Below are 24,142 nucleotides of genomic sequence, written 5' to 3'. Positions count from 1 at the left end.
TTGATCACCCCCATTTGGATCCAGTGACAAGACATCATGGAGTGGCCTTGGAAGCACTGAGTCAGAACAAGAATCTCCAGAAAACTGTGCATGTCTTGGATGTATGTCAATGGCTCCATATTCAGCCATAAACTGAAGTGCTTGGAACCACAGGACTGCCCTAACTGTGGAATCAGTATCCACAGTTTCACAGAAATATATGCTCCCAAGGTCTATTACCAGGACTGACCTCTAGACGGGACCAGAGACAATGGTACCATATTTTTTCGTGTATAAGACTATACTTTTATCTAAAATATTTAGACTAAAATTTGAGGGTCATCTTATACACGGATGTAAGCTGAGGAAAGAACAAAAACAAGTGGAGGGGAAAGCAGAGATCAAAACGATCCTGCGGCGCTGTGATCTCTTTCCCCCTACACTTGCTAAGCCCCAATTAGATTTCTTAATTTTGGATTAGAAAAGTGGGGGGCATCTTATACATGAGGGCGTCTTATACACAGAAAAATACGGTATATACAAGTGGGTTAATGGAAACACACTCATCACCTGACCTCTCCAAGGGAAGCAACTTCCAGTGAAATAGAGAAGCAGCTTTGGAGTGGATGCGGCAGCAGCAGTTGCTGGTTTTAGGAAAGGCTCCCTTGTGAACAGGAGGGCAGGAAACCCAGTCCTTTGGCAAGAATGAGCCAGGACTCCCACACTCAACCATGCATGAGCACCAGGGAAACGGGAAGGGCTTCATTTATCTGTTATTCCCGGCATCCATGAGGGGTGGGGATTGGAAATGATCCCTTGAAGATACTACTATACTGGGAATAAAGACTGGAAGACTGAAGGTAAAGGGACTGTTATTAATGAGTATTGATAGTAGCGAGTATTGATGTTGAATGCTTAGCTCAGAATTCGTGCAAGACATTGTGCTTTTGTTTTGACAAACGCATTACAGTGGCCCATTCTGGTTCTGCTTACAAACGCTGGCTAAAGATGTTCGAAGAAGCAAACAAAATTATAAGACAACAAACTACAGATGTCACGATTCAGGCAAAACGTATTGTCAGGCAATGCAGCCCCACAGATTTCTCTGGCTTTTTGACATCATTAGCCAAGCCTCTGGACAAAGGACCGCTTGGCCCCAGAGAAAAAAAATGTTAGCACCCTAGACAAAGCCCAAATGGAAATTCAGTAGCCTTTTGCCAAAAAAATGCCATCAGCAAGTGTGGCCCCTGCAGGGTATAAATTAAATCCTGGCCAGCCTTCATTTACTTTCTCTTGGGCTCCAGCCAGAATGGAAGTGGCAGCAGCCTTGAAGCAAAACAAAAAAAATCAGTTAATAAATGATGCAGTAGAGTACGGGCAATAGCTTTAATGCAGTGGTTTCCAAACTGTTGTGCCCTGGGGCGCTGCCAGACTCACCCAGGGGCACCTCGGAATCCTCTCATATTTTGCCACTGTCACCTTCTTCCTCTCCTTGGCTGGCGGATCTCCCTGCATGCCAGTCAGGATCATGCCTAATGCCCTGCCCGGGCTCAGCTGCAGACCCCAGGGTGAGCCTCACCCGTCTCCAGGCACCTACCTGCAGAGGAGGTGGCAGCGTCCTTTTTGTGCCAGCGAGACTCCAGGACAGGTCAGGGGAACCCCAAGTGGAAAGGGTTGGGGGGACCCCCTGCTCTGATGGGTAAGCTAAGCAATAAAGTCATGTCTGAAAGGTTAGAAACTCAGACAGATAAATTTCATTAAATTTGGCACCTTTTTGTTATGTACGTGAAGATTCAATAATATCCTCCAAGCTTATATATGAAACTTTCAGAATAATTTTTGGGATGCCTAAGGGTTTATCCAGGTTGCACATTTGTTCCTTTTGAAAAACTGATTCATTACTGCTTGTTTCTGCATTTTCTCCATCATCCACTTTGATAGAGCACTTGACACAGTATCTAAACCCATGTCTTCTTGAGCTTTTTTTCCCTGCTGCCTTCATTGTTTATTTTGTTCTGGAAGCTTGTTTTGAGGGCACAATTTAGCACTATCAAACAACATGATACAATAGTGCCTCAATAATTTAATATCCAACCTAGCGTCATGTTTCCATTTTAATTTTACTTTATTATGTTTTTACTGTTTATTTTTTTACCGCTGTTCATTTTGTATTCTTCATATTGCATTTGGTCTGTTCTTATACATCCTTGTCACTGTCAGGATTTGTTCCTAACATGTGAACAAGCGCTTAAATTTAGGGGATGTAAGATGGATGATAAATGCAAAGTCATGCCTGTAAAAGTCAAAGTGAAATGGTTGACTGATGACATGCAGCTGGAACAAGCTTAGGTAGTACTTGTTAACCACGTTCAGCTGCATGGTCTGTAGTGATAGGCTGCTCTTACTGTTTAAGTAGAAGAGTAGGAACAGCACATTGCCACTCAGTAGTGAGTCTGGTGGTCTTTACTTCTTTGGATGTTTATGTTGCTCTAAGTGATTTATAGGTGGTGCTGGAGGAGACTCTTGAGAGTCCCCTGGACTGCAAACCCTGAGTGCTCACTGGAAGGACAGATCCTGAAGCTGAGGCTCCAGTACTTTGGCCTTCTCATGAGAAGAGAAGACTCCTTGGGAAAGACCCTAATGTTGGGAAAGTGTGAGGGCAAAAGGAGACGGGGACGAAAGAGGACGAGATGGTTGGGCAGTGTCACCGAAGCGACCAACATGAATTTGACCCAACTCTGGGAGGCAGTGGAAGACAGGAGGGCTTGGCATGCTCTGGTCCTGTCATGAGTACTGCCGAAGAACTGGAACCTGAAGGGTTAACTGTAGCTGAGGAGAATGCTGAGCAATCAGAAACACAAACAGCTGAATCGCCTCCAGAATCTCCTCCCCCAGTAGACAGGTTGAGGGCCAGGCTTCCGGGAAGACTTATGACAAAAAGGTCAGAGGATGGCTTGAAGGCTGCCCGCAGGAACATCCAATCAACTAGCCCTGAGTTCTGACAGGATGAAAAGGCTTCCAGCAGTTCAAGGACTGTTTTTATTATATAAACAGCTCTCAGATGGCTGAAAATCTGTGGAAGCAACAAGTCAAACCTCTGGCTTGCATCCAGGCTCCTGACAACCTTGAACTTTGTTCTCTGGACCCTTGGCTTTGGACTCTGACCCTGGACTATGTTGTGTGAGTTGGTTTTGGTGTTTGGATATTGGCTCTGCATTCCCTGAATTCCTGCCATAGGACTGGCTTATCGGACTCTGCTGTTGTAACCCCTGGGAACGTGACAGGTCCATGGGGTCACAAAGAGTCGGACACAACTAAACCAATAAACAAGAACAAAGTGATTTATGCACAAGCTAAGTGTATAATGCCATGTATATACGTATGATCTATGCTGATATATGAAGTCTGAATATATCATGTTATAAGTTTTTATCAAACTCTCTCAGTGTTTTTCCTAAACCCTCCATGTCTTTATTCTGCTTATTAAAAGGGAGGATTTGAAGCTGCCTGGTAAGAGACTCTGTTTAACTGGTTATCTTGGGCTCCAAGGTTTCTTTTCACCAACGGAGTGCTCTCGGAGGTTCAACATCCAAACGCTGACTCCAAGCTTCTGGAGAGGCAAGCACCACGTCCTTGTTTGGAGTTGGCACCCAGCCAACAGTCACTACGCTACTCTTATTGTCTACCTTGTTGCAAACTAACCAGAGTGGCCTTGGCTGCCAGTTGGACGGTATAAAAATCAAATGAAAAAATAAAATAAAAGTTCCGTTTGGAGATCCTTCAGTTTGGAAGCCCCCTTCATGCCCCCCTCCCAGAATGAACAGCAGCTAAACACAACCAGAGGGGCAGCATGTCTCCCTCATCTGAAAGAGCCTTGGAGCAAGAAACAAAATCATCAACATGCAGTGAGGAACAATTAAATCTTCAACTCCATCAGGTGTGGTAATTCATGGGTTTTTTTTTAAAAGCTATACCACAACATATTCAGCTGATATGCCTTGTTGGGAGTGCCTGGGTGTGGAAACAGGGATCACAAAATTGAAACCTCAGAGTACCTCTGGAGATATGGACCAGCCAAGATTACCTGGAACGTGTGGGGCTGATACGGTTACGTGCCCTGCCACCTCAATGGCCTTAGGCCAACTGGATGGCCCCAGAGCGTCACCAGACAGAGGACCCGGTGACCCACTTCTGAGTGTTTTCTAGCTAGAAAATCCCGTGTGGGTCGCTGTGAGTTGGAACTGACTTCACAGCACATGATTATTAATTCACTCCATCAAGTGAATTATTAATTCACTTCGTCAAGTACTACTATAGAATGTTCAGCTCGTCTTCACGAATCCACCATTCACCCTCTCCCCTTGAACCGCTTTAAGATGATTCAAGCTGTATATCTGTGTCGACTCTTCCTCTTGCCAAGGCAGGGTGAGAGAGGAAGGTGACAAACAGACCCCAGATGTTGCCTTCCCTTGAAGGCAGAGATGGCCTTCTCGCTGGGCTCCTGCGGCGAAATACAAGGAAGGCCTTCGGATCTAAATGCCAGAGTCCTCGACTCAAGGTCCCTGGCAGGTCACCTCCTTGTTTTACTGCATTTTTAATGTCATGCAGTCCAGCGGTAGGTCTGCCTCTAGAGTAACTGAAAAATGAAAAAGTGCTTGTTAATAATCTTGCTGTTGCCATTTCAGCCCAACCAACGTGGGCCTGACTCTGCTTAGAGAGAAAGGCTTTTTTCCCTACCCTTCCCTCTTTGAAGGTTGTGTCTTTTCTTCTTCTTCCACGGAAATCTGCATACACTTTTTTGGACAGTTTGTGGATTTATTAATTTTACTGCATGTAAAATGAATGCACCTCTGGGGAGAAGGGCTAGCCAAGATCCCATGGAATGTTGCTCATTCAGTTTAACCCAGTTTATTTATTTTAACATTCAAGCAGGGTCGGAGCTACCACTAGGTGAACTAGGCAACTGCCTAGAGCGCAGAACTGAGAGGGGCGCAGAACGGACCCGAGAGGGACGCAAGTAGTTAGTTTAAGGGCCAGTTAATGAGTAAAGGGATGAACTCTGTGGAACTTATAGCTATTCTCTCTGTAGATCTCTGTACTTTCACTGTGTAGCAAAAGGAAGTTTACCAGAAATTCAAAATTCTACAGTGGCCAGTGTACTGCCAGGGGAATTTTGGGAGTTGTGGTCCAAATTACATCAGCTGAAAGATCAGCTCTGCCAAGCTCCTCCCACCTGTCACCTGAAGGCAGATACTTCCTGAAGGAAACAGGATATCAGGGAGTGCCACTAAATGACCAGCTCTGTTGGGCTCCACACGCATCCTCCACTGTTATTGTCACACCAGTCATTCCAGATGCACCAGAAGGAAAGTTGAGAAGTCAGCTGATCAGTCCCTGTTATTCAAAACAATACAATCAAAAGTGTCAGCAACTGTATAGAGATACCAGAATTACAGTGTTTTTATATTACAGAGATTTGAATTTTTGTAAATTTGTAGCTGAACAGCAAAGTGCAGGGATTCACGGAGCAGAATTAGCTTCCTCTTCCAGAATAATCCGCCCCTCAACTAGCACTTAGAGTCTCAATAACTCACTCTGAGACATTATTAGAAGAAAGAATAAAAGATTTCAATGTATTCTCGAAGGCTTTCATGGCTGGGATCCGATGGTTGTTGTAGGTTTTTCTACGACACGGGTTGTTTGGCCGTGTTCTGGAGGTTTTTCTTCCTAACATTTCACCAGTCTTTGTGGCCAGCATCTGTAAACACAGAGTTCTAACTCCTGTCCTCTGAAGATGCTGACCACAGAGACTGGTGAAACGTTAGGAAGAAAAACCTCCAGACCACGGCCAAACAGCCTGGAAACCTACAACATCCACGATAAAAGATTTCATTTACTTACAGTGAACAGATATCAGCAAGTTAAAAATATAACTGCTTCTCAGAGGCAGGCCTTGATTCAGGACTTCCAAGAGACTAAAGGGATGGGAGCGCAGAGCAGAGAGGAAGGGCTTTCTTTGAATCCGAGTCAGGAGGGAATGATTGGTTACTATTGGACAGACTGACCATCACTCTAGCCTGAAAAGATCCCTCCCAGCCACGCCTACTAAATGCAGCATGCGAGGTTGCAATAATTCCAACATTCTGTACTGTTTTTATCCATGGACAGTTCGAAACAGGAGAAAGAACCTGGCTGGGCTAGACAGCTCTTTTGCAAAGTCAAGCTCATGCAGGCCATTAAAAAAAACACACACTCATTCAATTCACCTTGCTCTGAAAGTCTCTGAATCTCCTCAAGCTATAATATGTCTTTGGATCGCATCAAGGCTGCTTGTATCGTTTGCTGCACTCAGCATGACTTGCAAAGGAATGAGGGAATGACACCCATAATTCACATTTTCCTGTTGAGAGCTGGTATCTGCTTTCTGTAGCATTCCTCTCCATGCGCAGCACACACACACCACTGCGATGCTACTCGGTTGACAGTTGCCTTTGAAGGATAAAGAAGTATTTTATTTATTCGACTTGTTTGCCTCCCGCACTCTGCAAAAGTCTCGAGTAGACACCCCAGGGCTTCCTCTGCCTTCCACTCCGAATAAGACCCACACGTTTGCTGCAGATGACACAGTACAGCTGCTGTCTGTGTTAATCGGAGTCTTGTCATTTAGCTGGACTGCAAGTAAATAGATTCGTACATAAAAAATGTACTATACAAAAAAATAAAACAAAATTACAAACCCCTAAAATAACATGCACATCAAGAACATCAGATGGTATAGCCAAATTAAGTTAACACAGCTCTCTCACCATGGACGCCTGGGGGTTTGCTGGATAAGTGCAAGTGTAATTATTACACTACGCACACACCCCTTCTTCAGGGAGCAGCTGGCTGTATTGCTCGGTGGTTTAGGTATCTGGCTGCAAAGCTGAGAGTTTCCACTGTGCCTCCTAGAGAAAAGCTGGCCTATGTAGCCTTGGGCCAGCTGCACAGTCCCAGAAGAAAGGAAGGGTCAAACATTCTGAGTATTCTCTGCCTGGAAAGCCCTGGAATGGGTTGCCATACATCAGAATTGACTTGACGGCACATCATTATTATTATTGGGCATCCAGGGACTGTGCAGCTTGCCCAAGGCCCCACAGGCTGGCTCTTGTGGGATGCACAGTGGAACTGAACTCCCAACTTCTGGTTCCAAAGCCAGATACCTAACTCACTGAGCTATCCAGCCAGCCTGAGTCACACATGGAAATAAAATCGCACTGAATTCAGCAGGAAAGAGTAAAAGTGGCTGGGGATTGCATCGCTGAGATGCTCTTCCATGTTCAAGCTTGCTGCTTAACACAAAATTGGACGGCCAAAGTGTGGGGTCAGCGTCCAGACGGGATCAGCCACGCTTCATTCTCCGGAAAATATTTTCTCCCTCTGTCTTCCTCTTCACCAGAAAGGAAAGTAATTTGGGGAAATCCTGTCAAGTGGGTTAATCAAATGTTTCTTTATATTCACGAGGGCAGGAAGCAAAAGTTAAAATAAGAATTCTGAAGTGTCTGGCTGCAACCAAGTGAAGAGCGTAGATTTTTCTGGCACAGCAGCTGAAAGACAATTAGGACAAAAACATGAATCGAAAAACACACAAACACTGCATATTTCATGACCCTGTCAAAGCCTCATTTACTCTGCAGTGCGTGGCTGGCATGCGATGCATTAAATGTGGCACCTCTTCAGAGCCCGGGAGCTGCAATGGATGGGGGAGGGGGTTCAGACCAATTTACAAATGAGCTACTATTGGGATCAACCAACCTTTGGGGGGGCTTCAGAGAACCTAATACAGAAGTAGTAATATTTTAAATATATGTATTTCTATTTACAGGTCTAGTGCCAAGCTTGTGACTGTGGAAGAAGCACAATAATCTTTCTGCAGACGGGTAATAAGAAAGGGGCGAGGGGAGGAAACACCCTGTTCTTTTCTTATGGGAACCCATTCTTTGACAGGGTAGGAGGGCAAAAATGTCTAAACTTAGTTGCAGAAGCCCCAACAGCTAACTTTCATATTTGCAAGTCTGCCTCTTTGTCTAGCAACAGTAGAGGAGGATGAAGACATAAACTTAGGTCTGCTTGTGAGACAGATTCACATGGAGTCCTTCCTCATCTTCATTTCACCTTCATTCAGCATTTGAAAATGGCAATCTCTCTATTCTTCTCATCCCGGTATGTTTCTATAAGAAAAGGGGGATTCTAAATAACTTGGGGATTAGATGTGGCATCAGCCAGAGGGGTGTCTGGACTGAGTCACTGGAAGAGGCTGACCGCTGCTAGTCTTTGGCAGATGGAGGGAAGAGGCGAAAATGGTTTCTTTCTTGCTTTTTGTTGTTTAGTCGTTAAGTCGTGTCCAACTCTTCATGACCCCATGGACGAGAGTATGCCAGGCCCTCCTGTTTTCCACTGCCTCTGAGAGTTGGGTCAAATTCATGTTGGTTGCTTCAATGACACTGTCCAACCATCTCGTCCTCTTCTCTTTTTTAAGATTGTATCCCATTACAGCTTTTCCCACTCTTTTGTTGACTATGAGGGCTACTCCATTCCTTCTACAGGCTTCTTGCCCACAATAGTAGATATGATAATAGTCTTAATTGAATTCGCCCATTCCCATCCATTTTAGTTCACTGACGCCCAGGATGTCAATATTTATTCTTGCCATCTCCTATTTGACGACATCCAGCTTCCCAAGGTTCATAGATATTACATTCCAGGTTCCTATGCAGTATTTTTCTTTGCAGCATTGGACTTTCCTTTCACTTCCAGGCGCGTCCGCAGCTGAGCGTCCTTTCGGCTTTGGCCCAACCATTTCATTAGCTCTGGAGCTACTTGTACGTGTCCTCCACTCTTCCTCAGTAGCGTGTTGGACGCCTTTCGACCTGAGGGGCCCATCTTCCAGCATCATATCTTTTAGCCTTTTGTTTCTGTCCATGGTGTTTTCTTGGCAAAGATACTGGAGTGGCTTGCCAGTTCCTGCTCCAGGTGGATCGTGTTTAGCCCAAACTCTCCACCCTCTGTCTTGGCTGTCCCTGCACAGCACAGCCCATAGCTTCTCTGAACTACTCAAGCCCCTTCGCCACGACAAGGCAACAGTGTGGTGTCTTGGCTTTGAAAAATCAGAAAGATTTAATGGTTGTCACCTCTTCTGGAAGTAAAGAGATTTTAACTCGAATTAGAGATGGTTCCTTTTTTGATCTAAGCAAGGAAGAGAGAGAGAGTTTGTTCGTCCAAAATGTCAAGGTGTACCTTATCCCATCTCTTTTGCTCAGACCAAAAGAGCCACCCATATTTTTGCATCTCTATACTGCGTCCCTGCTACGACCTCACTGTTTGTATGACTATCATTTTCCTTGTATTTGTCATGGTCCTCACCTATAACAACAATAATTTGGATTGGTTGATTGACACTGAATGACTGGTTGGTTAAACAACATGTAGTTCCTTATCACAGCATTTATCCACAGTTATTCTTTGTTACCTTCACATCTTCCTTCCTTCCTGAAATCCTTTACCTCTTCTGTAGTCTGCCTTGCTGCCAAAATTTAGACTGCAAGCTCTAAGTTAATTCTTGTCTGTGAAATGGCACTGATCTCCCTGCAGGGATGAGGGTGCAGCTTAATTAATAATATGTTGCATATCATTGCTACTTATGTTGGTGGGACAAGAGGAAGAGAGCAAATCAGGTGATGTTTCCTATACTGTAAAGACCCAGTGCAATATTTCAGTAAGTGATACAGTAAAATTGTCTATGATTAGGGTGTGTTCAGGAGGTTCATTTATTTTCAAAATATGCAAATTTAAGCCAACCAATTATACGGAAAGCTTTTTCTTTCTTTCTTTCTTTCTTTCTTTCTTTCTTTCTTTCTTTCTTTCTTTCTTTCTTTCTTTCTTTCTTTCTTTCTTTCTTCCTTCCTTCCTTCCTTCCTTCCTTCCTTCCTTTCTTTCTTTCTTTCTTTCTTTCTTTCTTTCTTTCTTCCTGGCTATCACAAATTAAATTAATAATAATTTGGTGAACAATCGCTGTGTGAGCATTAAGCACAGTTAGCCTAATTGCCCTCCTTCCTTGGCTGGTCCAAAAGATTTGTCATTAGCACAGTACCGCTGCTGTTAGGTCTTTTCTTCCCAGAAAATGCTACTTTCTTCACAGCAGCAGCAGCAGGAAGAAGAGGAAAGACTGGGTAGGAAGGGGTGTATGCTGCTGATGCTGTGCAAAAGGGCCTTTTTCCTGACTAGCCGTGCTTCTGTGGAATTCAGACAGCCAGGACAATGAGTGACAAAAAATTGCAAACTGGTGGAAGAGAAGTGAAATTGGGTTTGATAGTGAAGCATCGTCTTCAATATTCCTGGTGCACGGCGTGTGCATGGGTCACTATAAATGTACTCAGCTCAGGCTGTATGCCTGTTACAGGCTCTTGGCTAGGCTTTTGTGAATAATATTTTGTATTCCCCAAAAGAGTACAGCTGGCAGGTACTGAACCTGTGATTCCTGAACAGAAAGACTAGTCTGGAGATTGGTTGTAAAGCAAAGAAAACATGTTGTACATTAACTCAGAAAATATATTTAGAGACAGTGCATGAGTTAAGGTTGCTCAACTGTTTTAGCAACGTTTGGAGGTGGGTTCCATGTTTCTACGCTCCCTTCACCTAAGGACACGAGGGGCAGGAAGTAATAGGAAGTGGCGTCAGAATAAAAAGAAAGAACAAGTGAAAACCTTGACCTCTATCTGATATGCAAACCAGTGCCTTTAAACAAGTTTGTCATGACTTCTCTAGCAGTTCTGTGTCATCAGCTTCAAGTTATGATGTTATCATCTTGTTTGTTGCAACTTACTAGAGATGGGGATATTCGTATTTGTGCACGAATGCAAATATCCCTGACGCAGCTGGACTCAACGAGGGGCCAGCCTCTGGAACCGGATCGTCCACTCACACACATCCTGCCGCGGCGCTGGTCCCGCTTGTCCTGCCAACAGCGCCTGGAGCTCCTCTCTCTTCCTGCTCAGATGGCCACTGCAGGCAGGGATGGGAGGACGAGTCTCCCCGCACGACTGCTGAGCTGCCAGATGAGCAAGAAGAGAGCGGAGCTCCAGGCACCATTGGCAGGACCAGCGGGACCAGCGCTGTGGCGGGAGTGAATGGCCCAGCCTCAGGAGCCAGACCCTCCTTGGGTCCATCCCTATCTCTACAATGTAATGTTGAATACTCAGAATTAGAGATGGGCACGGACTGAACTATGAACCAGAAAAGCTGACGAATCGGGCTGGTTCGTGATTTGGTTTTCGGCCTGGTTCAGGGTTCCTGTTTTGCCAAAGTGAAAGGAAACACCAAACTTTTTCCCCCTTGCCACTTCGTTTTGCATCTGCAAAATGGATGCCTGCCTCGCCCCCTTTCCCACTGCCCCCGTCCCCTCCCTTCCCTGGTCCTGCCACCACTGCTGCCATCGTCCAAAATGGCGGGCTGGCTTCCCTTCCAGCAGCCTACCGCCTCTGCCCAGTTGCCCACCACCCCAGCGGGTCAGGGTGTTCAGCTGGGGGGTCAGGTGCCTGTACAGAGGGCGCACCCATGCTCCTGGGAGTAAAAGGCGCACCTCCGCCACTTCTATGACAGGGGCACGCCTGGGCATGAACCCAAAACTGAACTGCAAATGGGTTCAGTTTTCCAGGTGGTTTGTAGCTAACCACAAACCTCAAACCATCAAGGACCACCATTTCCTAGATTCATGCCCATCTCTACTTGAAATTGATGGTCAGGCATTCCGAACTCATGGAAACATTTGCAAGTGATGATTAAATCAGTCTTTCTCTCCCAAAAGACTCGGGCAGCAGACTTTCCTGCCACCTGGTGGGAAATAAATGGAAGCCGTTGCCGACATGAGCTGAAAGAAAATAAGTGGACGATGTACAGTATTGTGTCAGGACTTAGTCCAATATCTGCTGTACATTCCCTGCCCCCTGAAAAACTGCATGGGCAAGGCACTCTTTATACGTAAAAGCCAAAGGATCTTGATGGCCCCTGCGTAATGCTTTCTCCATGAAGAAGAAAGCATTAGGCTACCCTCTTTGATCAGAACTTGCGTTCATTACCTGCGCATGCTTTACTGCAGTAATTCCCAAGTAGGGTGGGCTACACTGGATGCAGACATACTGTAGGTAGGAGGCTGTTTCAGACATTTTTCCTCAAGTCAAGGTGCTAGTCAATGAAAATGCAACCACAGACTTCTCACTAATATGGCTGGATTATTATCTCAAGTTTACCGGTGATGAAATTTACTTATCTTTGTGTTTTACAGTCATACAAAGAATTATTCTCAAGGAGGAAGGAAGGACAAATTTCTTTCTAACAATACTACTGCCCTTTTTATGTCCCTTAAAATTAATGTAAGTGATACATGTAATAAGAGAATTCCTGCAAACACATACATATTTTTCGTAGAAAAAGCAGCCTCTGTTTCTAACTAGGGCTAGGCACAGTTTCGCCAGTTCAATCATATGCCAGTTCAATGTTTTGGATCAGAACCAGATCAAACCCAGAGCAATGTGGACCCCATTTAATGCAGTTTAGGTTCAGATTTGAGCTGATATTTGGATTTCCAAACACCCCGAATTCTCATTAACTTGGAGACGTGAGAGGTTGTTACAGGTTGCTATGAAATGTGGCAGAACGGTAGACCCCAAAAAAAGATTTTACATTTGTTTGTTTATTTATTTATGTTTCTTTTATATTATACCACCCATCCACTGAAAACCCACTACTCTAGGTAATTTACAACAAAGTTAAAAGCCCAGTCACCTTACTAACTAGCCAACAGTAACATTAAGCTTATTAAATGTGCCATAAAACTCTTCCTTGATTTTCCTACCACAGATTAACACGGCGACCCTTCTAGATATTTTTTGCTCAGTGGCAGTGCCTTCCATCATTGCCAAAAGCCATCATCATAACCACTGCTCGTTGTGAATTTCCAGGTGATTGTTGCTGTTGTTGTTTTGTCGTCTCTGACTCTTTGTGGCCCCATGGACCAGAGCACGCCAGGCCCTCCTGTCTTCCACCGCCTCCCGGAGTTGTGTCAAATTCATGTTGGTTGCTTCGATGACACTGTCCAACCATCTCATCCTTGGTCGTCCCCTTCTCCTCTTGCCTTCACACTTTCCCAACATCAGGGTCTTTTCCAGAGAGTCTTCTCTTCTCATGAGATGGCCAAAGGATTGGAGCCTCAGCTTCAGAATCTCTCCTGCCAGTGAGCACTTAGGTTTGATTTCCTTCAAAGTGGATAGATTTGTTCTCCTTGAAGTCCAGGGGACTCTCAAGAGTCTCCTCCAGCACCACAATTCAAAAGCATCAATTCTTTGGAGGTCAGCTTTCTTTATGGTCCAGCTCTCGCTTCCATACATCACTACAGGAAAAAACATAGCTTTGACTATTCGGACTTTTGTTGGCAAGGTGATGTCTCTGCTTTTTAAGATGCTGCAAAATGTAACCAGGCAAGGGGCAGAAAGCTGGGGGCCCTGGCTAGCTCTGCCTCTTTCATTGCATCACTACATCATTGCCATCACTACACGCCACGTGAGAAGTGGAGGATGCCTCCAGCACGAAGACATCACACTCCTAAATCGGACAGGGAACATGCAGACGTATCTCCACTACCGACACTCACTGATGCATGGAGAGTTACAGCGCTTGTGCATAACCATATTTTGTATTTTACGTTAGTAGAATACAACGGGTCATTGCTAAGCTTATGACTATTAAAGAGCTATAACTACTTTACGAATGTGTATTTAGAAATTCTTTCAAGAAATCCATTCAAAGATAGAGTGGGAGGAAAGAAACCTAGAGATAGTTACAAATGCTGTAGAGCTGGCTCATAGATGGAAACCATCGTTTCTACCTCCCTCTGGTGAGGGGGAAATAGGGACCAACCTGTTCATAAGAAGCAGGTTGAGCAGTTTCTTTCTCCTTGTTACTTAGGTCTAAAACTGAAGACACCTATATGTCAGGAGCAAAGGGGTTAAAAGGGGGACAAACCAGAAGAAGGGGCAAGAAGATGACTCAGATGTAGATCTGACTCCCATAGAGGGCAGGGAACATTAGCTGTCTGAAAAATGGGACGCTGGCAACAGCCTCGTGGTGCTGACGCAGCTTCTTTGAGCTCAAGACAATGAGCCAGTATGGAGATGCATTCATGATACGTAGCCCCCTGGAGAGTTGTTACCCCATGAGCTTGTGATGTTCCTTACACACAGATACGGTTCCTGGAGTTATGTCAATCCTCTGCCTGGAATTTGTTTGTTTGTTTATCGCCCCATTAGAGCAGATGCACCAGTCTGGGCAGTTTACAATCAAGTAGAATAATACATATAAATAAAAATGTAACACAAAAGAGTAATCAACACATCAAGTGGTGGAAATCTCAAATAAAATGCTGCACAGGGCATGGAAACATATAGAGCAGCAAAGAACACGTCATGCAGGGTTGTCAAAAAGGCCTCTCTGCAAATCAGTGTTTTCAAAGATCTTTTAAAGGAAGGGAGGGAGGGGGCCAGGCACAGTTCCAACAGCAGCTTGTTCCAGAGGGTTGGAGCCATCACAAAAGCGGCCCTATTTCTAGTAGAAGGTTTATTGTGAGAATGGCTGATGGTCGGATTCCAAAATATCTCCTATATGGAGAATTAGTGCAGGGAAATCGCCCCAGAGGGAGACCACAGCTGCGATACAAAGACATCTGCAAGTGGGATCTGAAGGCCTTGGAAATGGACCTCCACAGATGGGAAACTCTGACCTCTGAGTGTTCAGCCTGGAGCGTTCATCATGGCCTCTCCCAATTTGAAGAGACCCTTGTCCAGCAGGCCAAGGCAAAGAGGCAGTCCTGAAAGCAGCAAAACCAGGGAGCTGGACAGGGGAGAGATTGGATTTGTCCTCAGCATGGAAGGAATGGTCACTCTCGAATTGGCCTCCTCAGCCACATTAGACGCTGTTCCAAGTGCTCCATACAGAGCACGATACCATAGTCTCTCGAGACTGAAGGATGCCTAATCTAAAAATCGGAGGATCATGGCCTGGGAGGAACCTAGTGGGCCAGGTGGATTACCTTAGGAGAAGATGCTCCAGCAGGCAATGTGGTCCCAAACTGCAAAGGGCTTTAAGGTGATTGTCAAAACTTTGAAGCTGATCTGGAATGCAACAGGTAATTGGTGCAGATGAGCCAAGACTGGGGAAATGCGGTTAGACTGAGCCCACCAGCCAGCCACCTGTCTGGCTGCCACATTCTGGACCTGCTGCAATCTCCGAGTCAGACCCAAGGGAAGCCCCACAAAGAGGGTGTTGCAGTAGTCAATCCAGGAGGTGACCGAGGTATGTGCCATGTCGCTCTTCTGATTTCTACTTGGAAAGGTTTCATCCTTTTTTAAATTAACAAAAAACATTTGCAAATTATCTCTTTGAGTTAAATTAAATAAATCTGCCAATTCATTGTATTTATAATCAGCCTGGTGTCGCTTCTGGTTATGCCCTCCTACCCCCTGGGGTAAAAAGAACCTCATTTTCAATCCGTAAATGGTCATTTCAGAAGAACGGAAAGAAATAATATGCCCAAGCCCACCTGGCTATCGTAGTCTATTGTTCTCCACTGATTTCAGTTACTTCTTACTGATGTGTTTTACTTCCAGCAGCCGGGAGGAGACACAACAGAGCAGAAAGAACTACCCGACATGTCCTTGCGCTGCCATCACACAATTCTCATTTAGTGATGGGAGTGCTTTGATCGCGTCTAGTGTTGCTGCTGCCTGGCACCAAGTTGCTTTTGATCTACGGCAACCCTGGTAAGGTTATGAAAGTGCACGAGACCTTCACGGAATGGTCCATTATTGCCACCTGTGAGCAAGTCCCTATGTTCGAGTGAGGACTTGAACCCAGGCCTCATAAACCTAGTCCAGCACTCTGTCCACTACTCCATAGTAGTGGTTTTCCTACCAGGTCAACAAATAGATGCAGATACAAATGTAGGTAAGTAGATAGAAAAATCCTCCTTTCTGATTTCCACCCCCATAAGGAATCAGGCGATCTACAATTTGCACAGAGTAGCAGTTGTATTTTGGTGATTTATATTCCATCCTTAAGTGGCTGCCTCCCAAAGCAGTTAACATAATAATTTAAGTGGAACTAATTAAATGAGATCCAAAGAAACCATATTAAAAACAACATAAAGCAGGAGCAGGAGGGGGGAAATTATAGTCACATAAAAGCAGTAGAAAGTGAAGAATATTTTCTGGATTTATTAGAAGCTCTGTTTTGCTGTTTTGATATATATTGCATTCCTCCTATATATGCCATTTTTAAAACTCTTAAATGCATTTAGTTATTTGTTTAGTTATATGGAGGGATAGTTATAAGAATGCCTTATTTTACGACTTTTATGAATACAGGTCTGCTATTCTAACTTGGCTGTGTAGGCAAGGTTAAAGCTAAGCTTGTTCTCGTGATTCAGGACGTCTTTCGCTATGTGTTTCCTCATTAACACAGGATGGAGAACATGCAGCCCTCCAGATGTTGCTGGACTACAATTCCCATCAGCCCCAGCCAGCAGAACTTTTTCTGAAAGACAATGGGATTTCCTGGTCTGGTGGAATGATTCATTTCCCCATAATTGAGCATAGCCTTATTCAAAGTTTCGGTGAAATGTTGTTCCTAATAAATGTTATTTGTATGCTGCCTGCCTCCCCGTATGAGACCCAAGGTGACACACAACAAAACTATACAACATTTATTATAATCAGAGGTGTTTTTAAAATGCCATTTAAAACTCTACTAAAATCAATTGAACATGTATCAGTATCAAAATCACAATTAAAAACAAATTTATAAGCATTTTTTTTTAAAAAAATTAAAAAACGTTTAAATTAGATAAAGGATTGCTGAGAATCTTTTTCCCCACCCTACCCCTTGCTTTAAAAGTATGCCTGAAAAGAAAGACCTTTGCGTAAGGGCTGGCTGGCTCTCAGCGTTGCTATTCCGGGGGGGGGGGGCAGTTCGGCAATGCAGGCCCGGGACTGCTCTACATCCTGCTTTAATGCAGGGCTTCCCATTAAAGCAGGATGCATGGAACAGGCAATTCTCCAAAATATGTACAGTGTGAAAATGTTAAAAATTCTAAAAGAAAAACTAGAAATGTTCACCATGGATTTGCTAAAACGGGCCGCGAGTCTGAGCCAGAACCAGTGGTAATCCATGTTGAAATGCGTATTTCTAGATTTCATTTTCCTTTATCATGCAATGTATGGCATCCACAGTTTTCAGCATCCGTGGGCAGGCGGCTTGGAACCAGTCCCCTGTTGGATGGGGGGGTCCTACTGTTGTTCCTGCCCTGAGGTGCCGAAAGGAACACATCGTATAGTCTGTGTTGCTTTGCTGCCTGTGTGAGACCACTAGAATCTCACAAAACGGGCCCGCTGTCGCTTTTCAGATTTGTTGTTGTTGCTGTTGTTATGTGCTGTCAAGTCACCTCCGACTTAGGGGCGATCCTATGAATGAGCTGTTTCCAAAAGGTCTGGCTCAGCTCTTGTAAACTCTTGCCTGTGGATTCTTTTAGGGAGTCCGTCCGTCTCGCATTGGATCTTCCTCTTTTCCTGCTGTTTCCACCTTTCCCAACCTTATCGTCTTTCCCAGAGAATCCTGCCTTGGGGCTTCAGTGGTCTCATCCTGGCAGGCCCCACCTTGGGTTTTGAACGTTGTCCAAGGACCCCCGTTGCCTTTGTGATGTTCCTGTTTGTTAAACAAAACGGGGGAGCAAGTTGGTCACCTCTAGAAGTTAAAGCCCCTCCTTCTTCTGCTTTTTGGCAAAGCCCTGCTTCTTCTCTCCCCCCCCCCACCGCGCTCCGTAAGCCGGTCCCCTCCCTCCCTTCTCCTGCTACGCTGAGCAGATGCGGACCGAGGGGCGCGTAGGAGCCGCGGAAGAAGCGCGCGTGGGGCGGGGGGGGGCTCGGATGGGCGCTCCGGGCCGGACGGTTCGGTGCCGCGGCGTGGTTGAGCCGGCTATTTTTAGCCCATTTCCCATAAGCCCCGCTCTGGGGAGGAGGAGAAAAGAGAAGCAGGAGGCGTCGGAGGAGGAAAAAGCAGCAGGAAGAAGAGATGCTGATGGGGGCAATTTGATACCGAGCCAGTGGCTCCGGCACGGCGAGAGCCGGGCATCCGCTTGCGCCTGGGCTACTCAGAGAGGGCACCGCGGGGAGAAGCGGCTCTTCTCATGCCCAGCCCTGGCGAGCTGCCGGTTCGAATCCCGGCTGGGGTCGTGTGAAAGCGAGCTCTTCTTCCTGCCCCCCCCCCCCAAAAGAAGGTCGGGTTGCGGCAGGGATGCTCCGGTAGCGAGCGAGCGAGCGAGAGGCGCCCAGGAGGCTGCATGGAGGACGACTTAGCATCCGAGGATGATACCTGTGAGTAGGAGCGAGCTCGCTCTCTCCGGGAGGATGCGCTTCGGGAGGGAAAGAGGCGCCGCTAAAGGCGAGATCGGGGCCGAGGGAGGTGTCAGGGAGACCCGAGGCCTTGGGAGGGCAGGCGCCTCGGGAGGGAGAGCCACGGTGCCGGCGGCACTGCCAACGTTTCCTGCGGCAACCGCTCCGCAGCCTGGAGCTCCAGGTGTGCTGGACTACATGTCCCAGAAGCCCCCGCCTCTCGGCCAGCGTGGCCAAGGGTTCTGGGAGCTAAAGTCCAGAACACCTGGAGGGCCAAAAGCGGAGAACTACCCCTCTCGGGGGTCCGTGGTGGCCAAATGACAAAGGCACCGGGGCTCCTGTGTCTGTTCGGTGTGGCTTAGAAGGGGGCGCCTCCGCAGGGGCAGGTATTCATGCACAGGGCAGGAGGAGCCCTGTCCTCTTTTCACCTGGCCACCCCGGAGCAGGGGTGGCCAGCCTTTGGCACACCGGACTTGGGGGAACTACAACTCCCACAGGCCTTTATCATGGGCGATGCACGCTGGGGATTCTGGGGGTTGTAGTCCACCCGTGCCCCGAGAGAGGTGTCCAGGTGGAGGATTTCACTGCAAAGATGTGGGTTGAGGAAGGAGATGAAAGAAAATAGGGAGAAGCAGGCAGGACCCCTTTCCAGTAACACATGGACAGGAAACATGTGGTGACCCTCCAGAAATGCAGTCGCTTGGCAAGTTGTTTTCTACTGAGTCAGACTTTGATCCATCTGGCCCGGTACTCCTGACGGGCTGCCGTCGGTCTCAGCAGGCAGGTTTTATTTTCCTTGCCCTGCCTGGAGCATCCCGGGAATTATAACAAGGACTGTTTTTGCTTCCAAAGTCAGCCAAAATCAAGTGAGTTTGAGGTGAGACTACAACTCCCATTAGCCCTAGCAAGCACAGGTAGCATTGAAGGCTCATGGGAGTTGAGGTCTGACAACATGGGGAGGGCTGCAGAGGTTGCCTGCCCTTGGTGTAGATCAGTGGCTCCCAACCTGGAATAACCCAGGTGTCCTTGGACTGCAACTCCCAGAAGCCGCCACCACTAGCTGTGCTGGCCAGGGTTTCTGGGAACTGCAGTCCAGGAGCATCTGGGTTACTCCAGGTCAGGAACCACTGGTGTAGATGAAGGGATGATAGAGTCAGCTTGTCATGTAGAAAGAGGAGGGGCAGGTATTTATTTATTTATTTATTTATTTATTTATTTGTTTGTTTGTTTGTTTGTTTGTTTGTTTGTTTATTTGTTTATTTGTTTATTTGTTTATTTGTTTATTTGTTTATTTGTTTATTTGTTTGTTTATTTAATATCCCGCCCATTTAGACTACGTCTACTCTGGGCGGCTTACAATAGACATATCACAAAAGAATTAAAACCAGCAATTTAAATCAGTGATACTAGTATCATTCAAGATGGATTAAATTACAGACGAAAATTAAAACAGAAAAGTAAAAAATCAAGTATTATTGACAGGAGGGAAGGCCTGCCTAAAGAGCCAGGTCTTAGGTTGGCTCTTAAAAACACCCAGCCAGGGTGAGGTAGAGGTTTGTATGGGAAAACTGCTTTGGCCACTGACCCAAATGAAGCGGGAGCAGCTTAGGCATGGCTGAATTCCAACCAACTGGGAGTTCAAGGGAAGCGAAACCTTTGTGCAAACGGATCCTTGCGCTTGTTGAGCCAGATTTCCTAGGTTCCAGTTATTTGCTTTAAGCCGCCTCCTCTGAGACTTCATTGAGTTTGAGGGCAGATCCATGAGGGCTGGTTTTACCTACCCCTAACAAGACCTACAAAGCAGGGCCATATGTGACATATTAAATGTGTGTCTGCATTGAATTTAAATAATGCAGCACCGGAGGGGGGGGATGAAGATCAGAACTGTGACACACAGGGAGGAATATGTGGTGTGTGTGTTTTTTCCCCCTCCCCTGTTACTACTTCTGCTCAAAGCTGGAACAAGCAAGTTCAAAAGCAAAATTTCCATCAAGAAACATAAAATGGGGGCAAAGTCTCCTGGGCCTTACAGTTCCCATGCTGAACCCCTTCCCCTCAAGGAGCTGCTATTTACATTTTTTAAAAGGAAAAGAAACACGACACACATAAATGTGCATATTTGTGCATGTATATGTATTTCCAGTGTGTTGTAGCAGTTAGGGAGATGGGCAATGATCAGGAGACCTGGGTTTGAACCTTTGTTCCGCCATAGGAATTCACCAGGGGTGGAGGGCAGAGCTGATGTTCACAACTCCTTCTTACTTACCATGAAAGCCCTATTAGAGTTACTGTGAATTGGTGAAAACTTGATAGCACATAGAACTCGTCATGCTCACACACGCATGGGTGTAAAACCTATTGTCCAGTTTGGCTCTTAGCAAGGCACGGAAATATAATGAAAGGAACCATCCAAAACAACAGCTGGACAGTCAAACTTTTGTGAAAAGTTAATGATAATTGTGTGTCCTCAAGTCAATTCCGACTTTGGGTTTTCTGAGCAGAGGATGCACAGAAGTGGCGCGCCATTCCCTTCTTCCGGAAATAACTAGGGACTAGGCAGCTTGTGGAACAGTTGCCAGCCTGATTTTCACATGCAGTTCAGTTCAGGGTGTAGATGTTATTTCAACTCCATATGTGAATTCTTCATTTCACATTTTCACATGTGCTTCTTCCTTTTTCTTACAAATTTTCCCTTATTTTTAATTTCTCTTGTATCTGACTTGTAGGGAAAATCAAATGTGTGTTTTTATCCTGCATTACAGTGGTGCCTCGCTAGACAGTTACCCCACATGACAGTTTTTTCGCTAGACATTGACTTTTTGTGATCGCTATAGCGATTCGCAAAACAGTGATTCCTATTGGGGAATTTCGCCGGACAATGTTTGGTCCCTGCTTCACAAACCGATTTTTGCTAGACAATGATTTTGACAGCTCCCTCTGTGCTCGCAAAACAAGTATTTTCGTGGCCTAAGCTTCGCAAGACAGCTATTTAAACGGCTGATCGGTGGTTCACAAAGCGGCTTTCCTATAGCTGATCTTCGCTAGATGACAATTCTTCCCCATTGGAACGCATTAAACAGGTTTCAATGCATTCCAATGGGGAAATGCTTTTCGCTAGACAATGATTTCGCTAAACAACAATTTCAGTGGCATGGATTATCATCGTCTAGCGAGGCACCACTGTATATGGCACGTAATCATAACAATGATATGTAACACATATATTTTAAAAATCAATGAACTGCGTTTAAAAAAAACTTTACATTTAATATACCAAAGGTAAGGAAGGTGTGGTGCTCCACTGGTTATGCCACACGCAACACATGTCTGACTGTAAATCTCATCATTCACTTGGCTGGTTTTGGCTAACAGGAGTTGTAGTCTAACATTTGGAGAGCGACTCATCCTTTTCTTATAGAATTCCTCTGTAAACTTTTAAAGTGCCTGTAGCACACATTACGGTAACACACAGTAACAGACTTCTGGCTTCGTACAATAAGACAGTAATGTGCATCACCAGTAACATAGCAGGAATGTTGGCAAGTCTTTGGGTCAGAATCCTAAGTCCCTATTATTTTATTTATTATTTTATTTATTTTATTTATATCCCGCCTATCTGGTCGTGTCAGGACCACTCTAGGCGGCTTTTCTCCCTTGGGGAGGATGGGTGGATTCTGAGTCATGAATTGCATCTGAGTCATTGGGGGGAAAAATACCCAAGTCAAGTCGCTGGTGTGACTCAAGTCCAATTTGACAGGAGGGTCCCACAACTCAATGTCCCCATTCCTGTAACATACAGTAACACATATTACTTACAGTACCAACACTGCTCCCTTATGTTATCATGTAGAATTGTTTCTTTAATTGTCGAAATATAAATTGCAGAAATATTTTTAAAAGATGGAGAACGACCAGTAGCTCTTTGTCTAACAAGATTGGGAGGGTCTTTTTAATATACATTGTCCCATGTGGAATCTGAAAACCGCCGCCTCTGAGTTGACTTTTCAACTCCCATTTTGGAACTTGCATTAAACAAAGGAAGTGGGCCTGTATGTCTGCCCATGATTTTTGAACCTTCTATGTTTCTTCTGCACCAAACCCAGCTCCCTGGTAGCCAACCTGATGAAGACCCATGTGGGCTTGAAAGTGATCTTATGTTAGCAATTTTTTTAGTGGTCTAATAAAGATATCCCCCACCTTTGCCTTTGGTTTGCAAGAACAGTATCTGTTCACCAGAGAGTAGCTAACAGCTGCTTCCAAAGACTAAATAGCATCCAAATTCTTATCCTTACTTGATTCTTTGCTAAAAGTGTATTCATAATTATGTATAATAAAGGGAGGTGTCCTGCTTAGGTGGGAGACATTGCATCATGCTGCAGACAATGCTATCTTACTGCTGTTTATTTATTAATACAATTCTAAGATTTTGTCTTCTCTTTTATTGTCATTTGCCCTTTTACTTCAGGCTGCCTTGAGTATGAATTTATCATAGATAAGAAGTAAAAATCAACATAAATATTGAGTGTTATTACCTCCTTAGTTTATTATTTTGTCCTCAAAATATATTAAGTTCCAGCATTTCCCATTTTAATCTTTCATATAATTTAGAAGCACTATAGTAGATCAAAGTAATGTTTTCTCTGAGTTCCAAAAAAAAGATTATTTCATTCCAAGAAGGTACAATGCTACTACGTATATAATAACTATGTATGAATTAAGTCTGCCACCACAGTTTTGCGAAAATGAATGATATCTCCTCTTTAATTTGAAATATTCAGTGATGACAAATCAGAATTTATAGACGTATTTACAGGGCTCCCATATGTGAAATTGAGTACAGTGTAGTAGATAGTGTCAGAAGACCTGGGTCCAAATCTCTGCTTGTAATGGAAACTCGCTGGACGATGGTCATAATAAAGTACTCTTTGAACATCTGTTGTTATGTGCCATCAAGTCAGAAGTGACTTAAAGCAACCCTAAAAGGGTGTTCAAGGTAAACAAGATATTTAAGGAGTGGCTTTACCAGTTCCATACACCCCAGTGAGCTTCCATGTTTGAGTCAGGATTCGAACCTTTGCCTATTGGGTAGTTGTCCATCGTTACCCCACAGAAGCCTCTGTGCTGCAGGGTCAGAAGACCTCCAGTCTTAAGATCGAATCCACACGACAGAGTGAGCTCCTGTCGCTTATCCCAGCTCCCACCAACGTAGTGGTTCGAAAGCATGCAAAATGCGAGTAGATAAATAGGTACCACTGCGGTGGGAAGGTAACGGCGTTCTGTGTCTAGTGCTGGCCACATGACCACGGAAGATTGTCTTTGGACAAATGCTAGCTCTATGGGTTGGAAACGGAGATGAGCACCACCCCCTAGAATCGGACACGACTGGACAAATTGTCAAGGGGAACCTTTACCTTTACCCCACACTGGGTACCTTGAACATCTGAAATACCGAAAGCCTTGTCAACATCTGTCAAGATTGTAAAAGTCAGAAGTGATTTAATGACACAGAAAGACATACTCAGATGTTAAATCCCACTGAATTCATTTTGATTTGCTCACAGGCAGACATGTGAGAAGGAGCACCTGGCTGTGGAGCCAGACGTTGGGAATATGATTCCTCACTGTAGGAGAAGGGCCAGCCTGTGTAGCCTTGGGAGAGCTGTACAGTCCCAGGACACCCCAAAAGACAG

At 45.2% G+C, this 24,142-nt stretch overlaps 1 protein-coding gene across 2 annotated transcripts in view; it reads left to right on the top strand.

The window, feature by feature from the left end:
- Positions 1-18,290: 18,290 nt before the first annotated feature.
- Positions 18,291-24,142, top strand: part of ANKDD1A (ankyrin repeat and death domain containing 1A) — a 42,633-nt gene continuing 36,781 nt past the window's right edge. The window contains exon 1 of one of the 2 annotated variants that reach the window (XM_072982180.2): positions 18,291-18,434. In XM_072982180.2, the coding sequence (XP_072838281.2) occupies positions 18,401-18,434 (34 nt within the window). In that variant the 5' untranslated portion in view covers positions 18,291-18,400. The remainder of the gene's footprint in view (positions 18,435-24,142) is intronic. The other variant, XM_078380900.1, reaches the window with a different exon arrangement.

Source organism: Pogona vitticeps, chromosome 12 (genome assembly GCF_051106095.1).
Source record: "Pogona vitticeps strain Pit_001003342236 chromosome 12, PviZW2.1, whole genome shotgun sequence".
NCBI lineage: Eukaryota > Metazoa > Chordata > Lepidosauria > Squamata > Agamidae > Pogona > Pogona vitticeps.
Note: the sequence above shows the minus strand (reverse complement) of the source record. Positions and strands in the feature narration are given on the sequence as shown.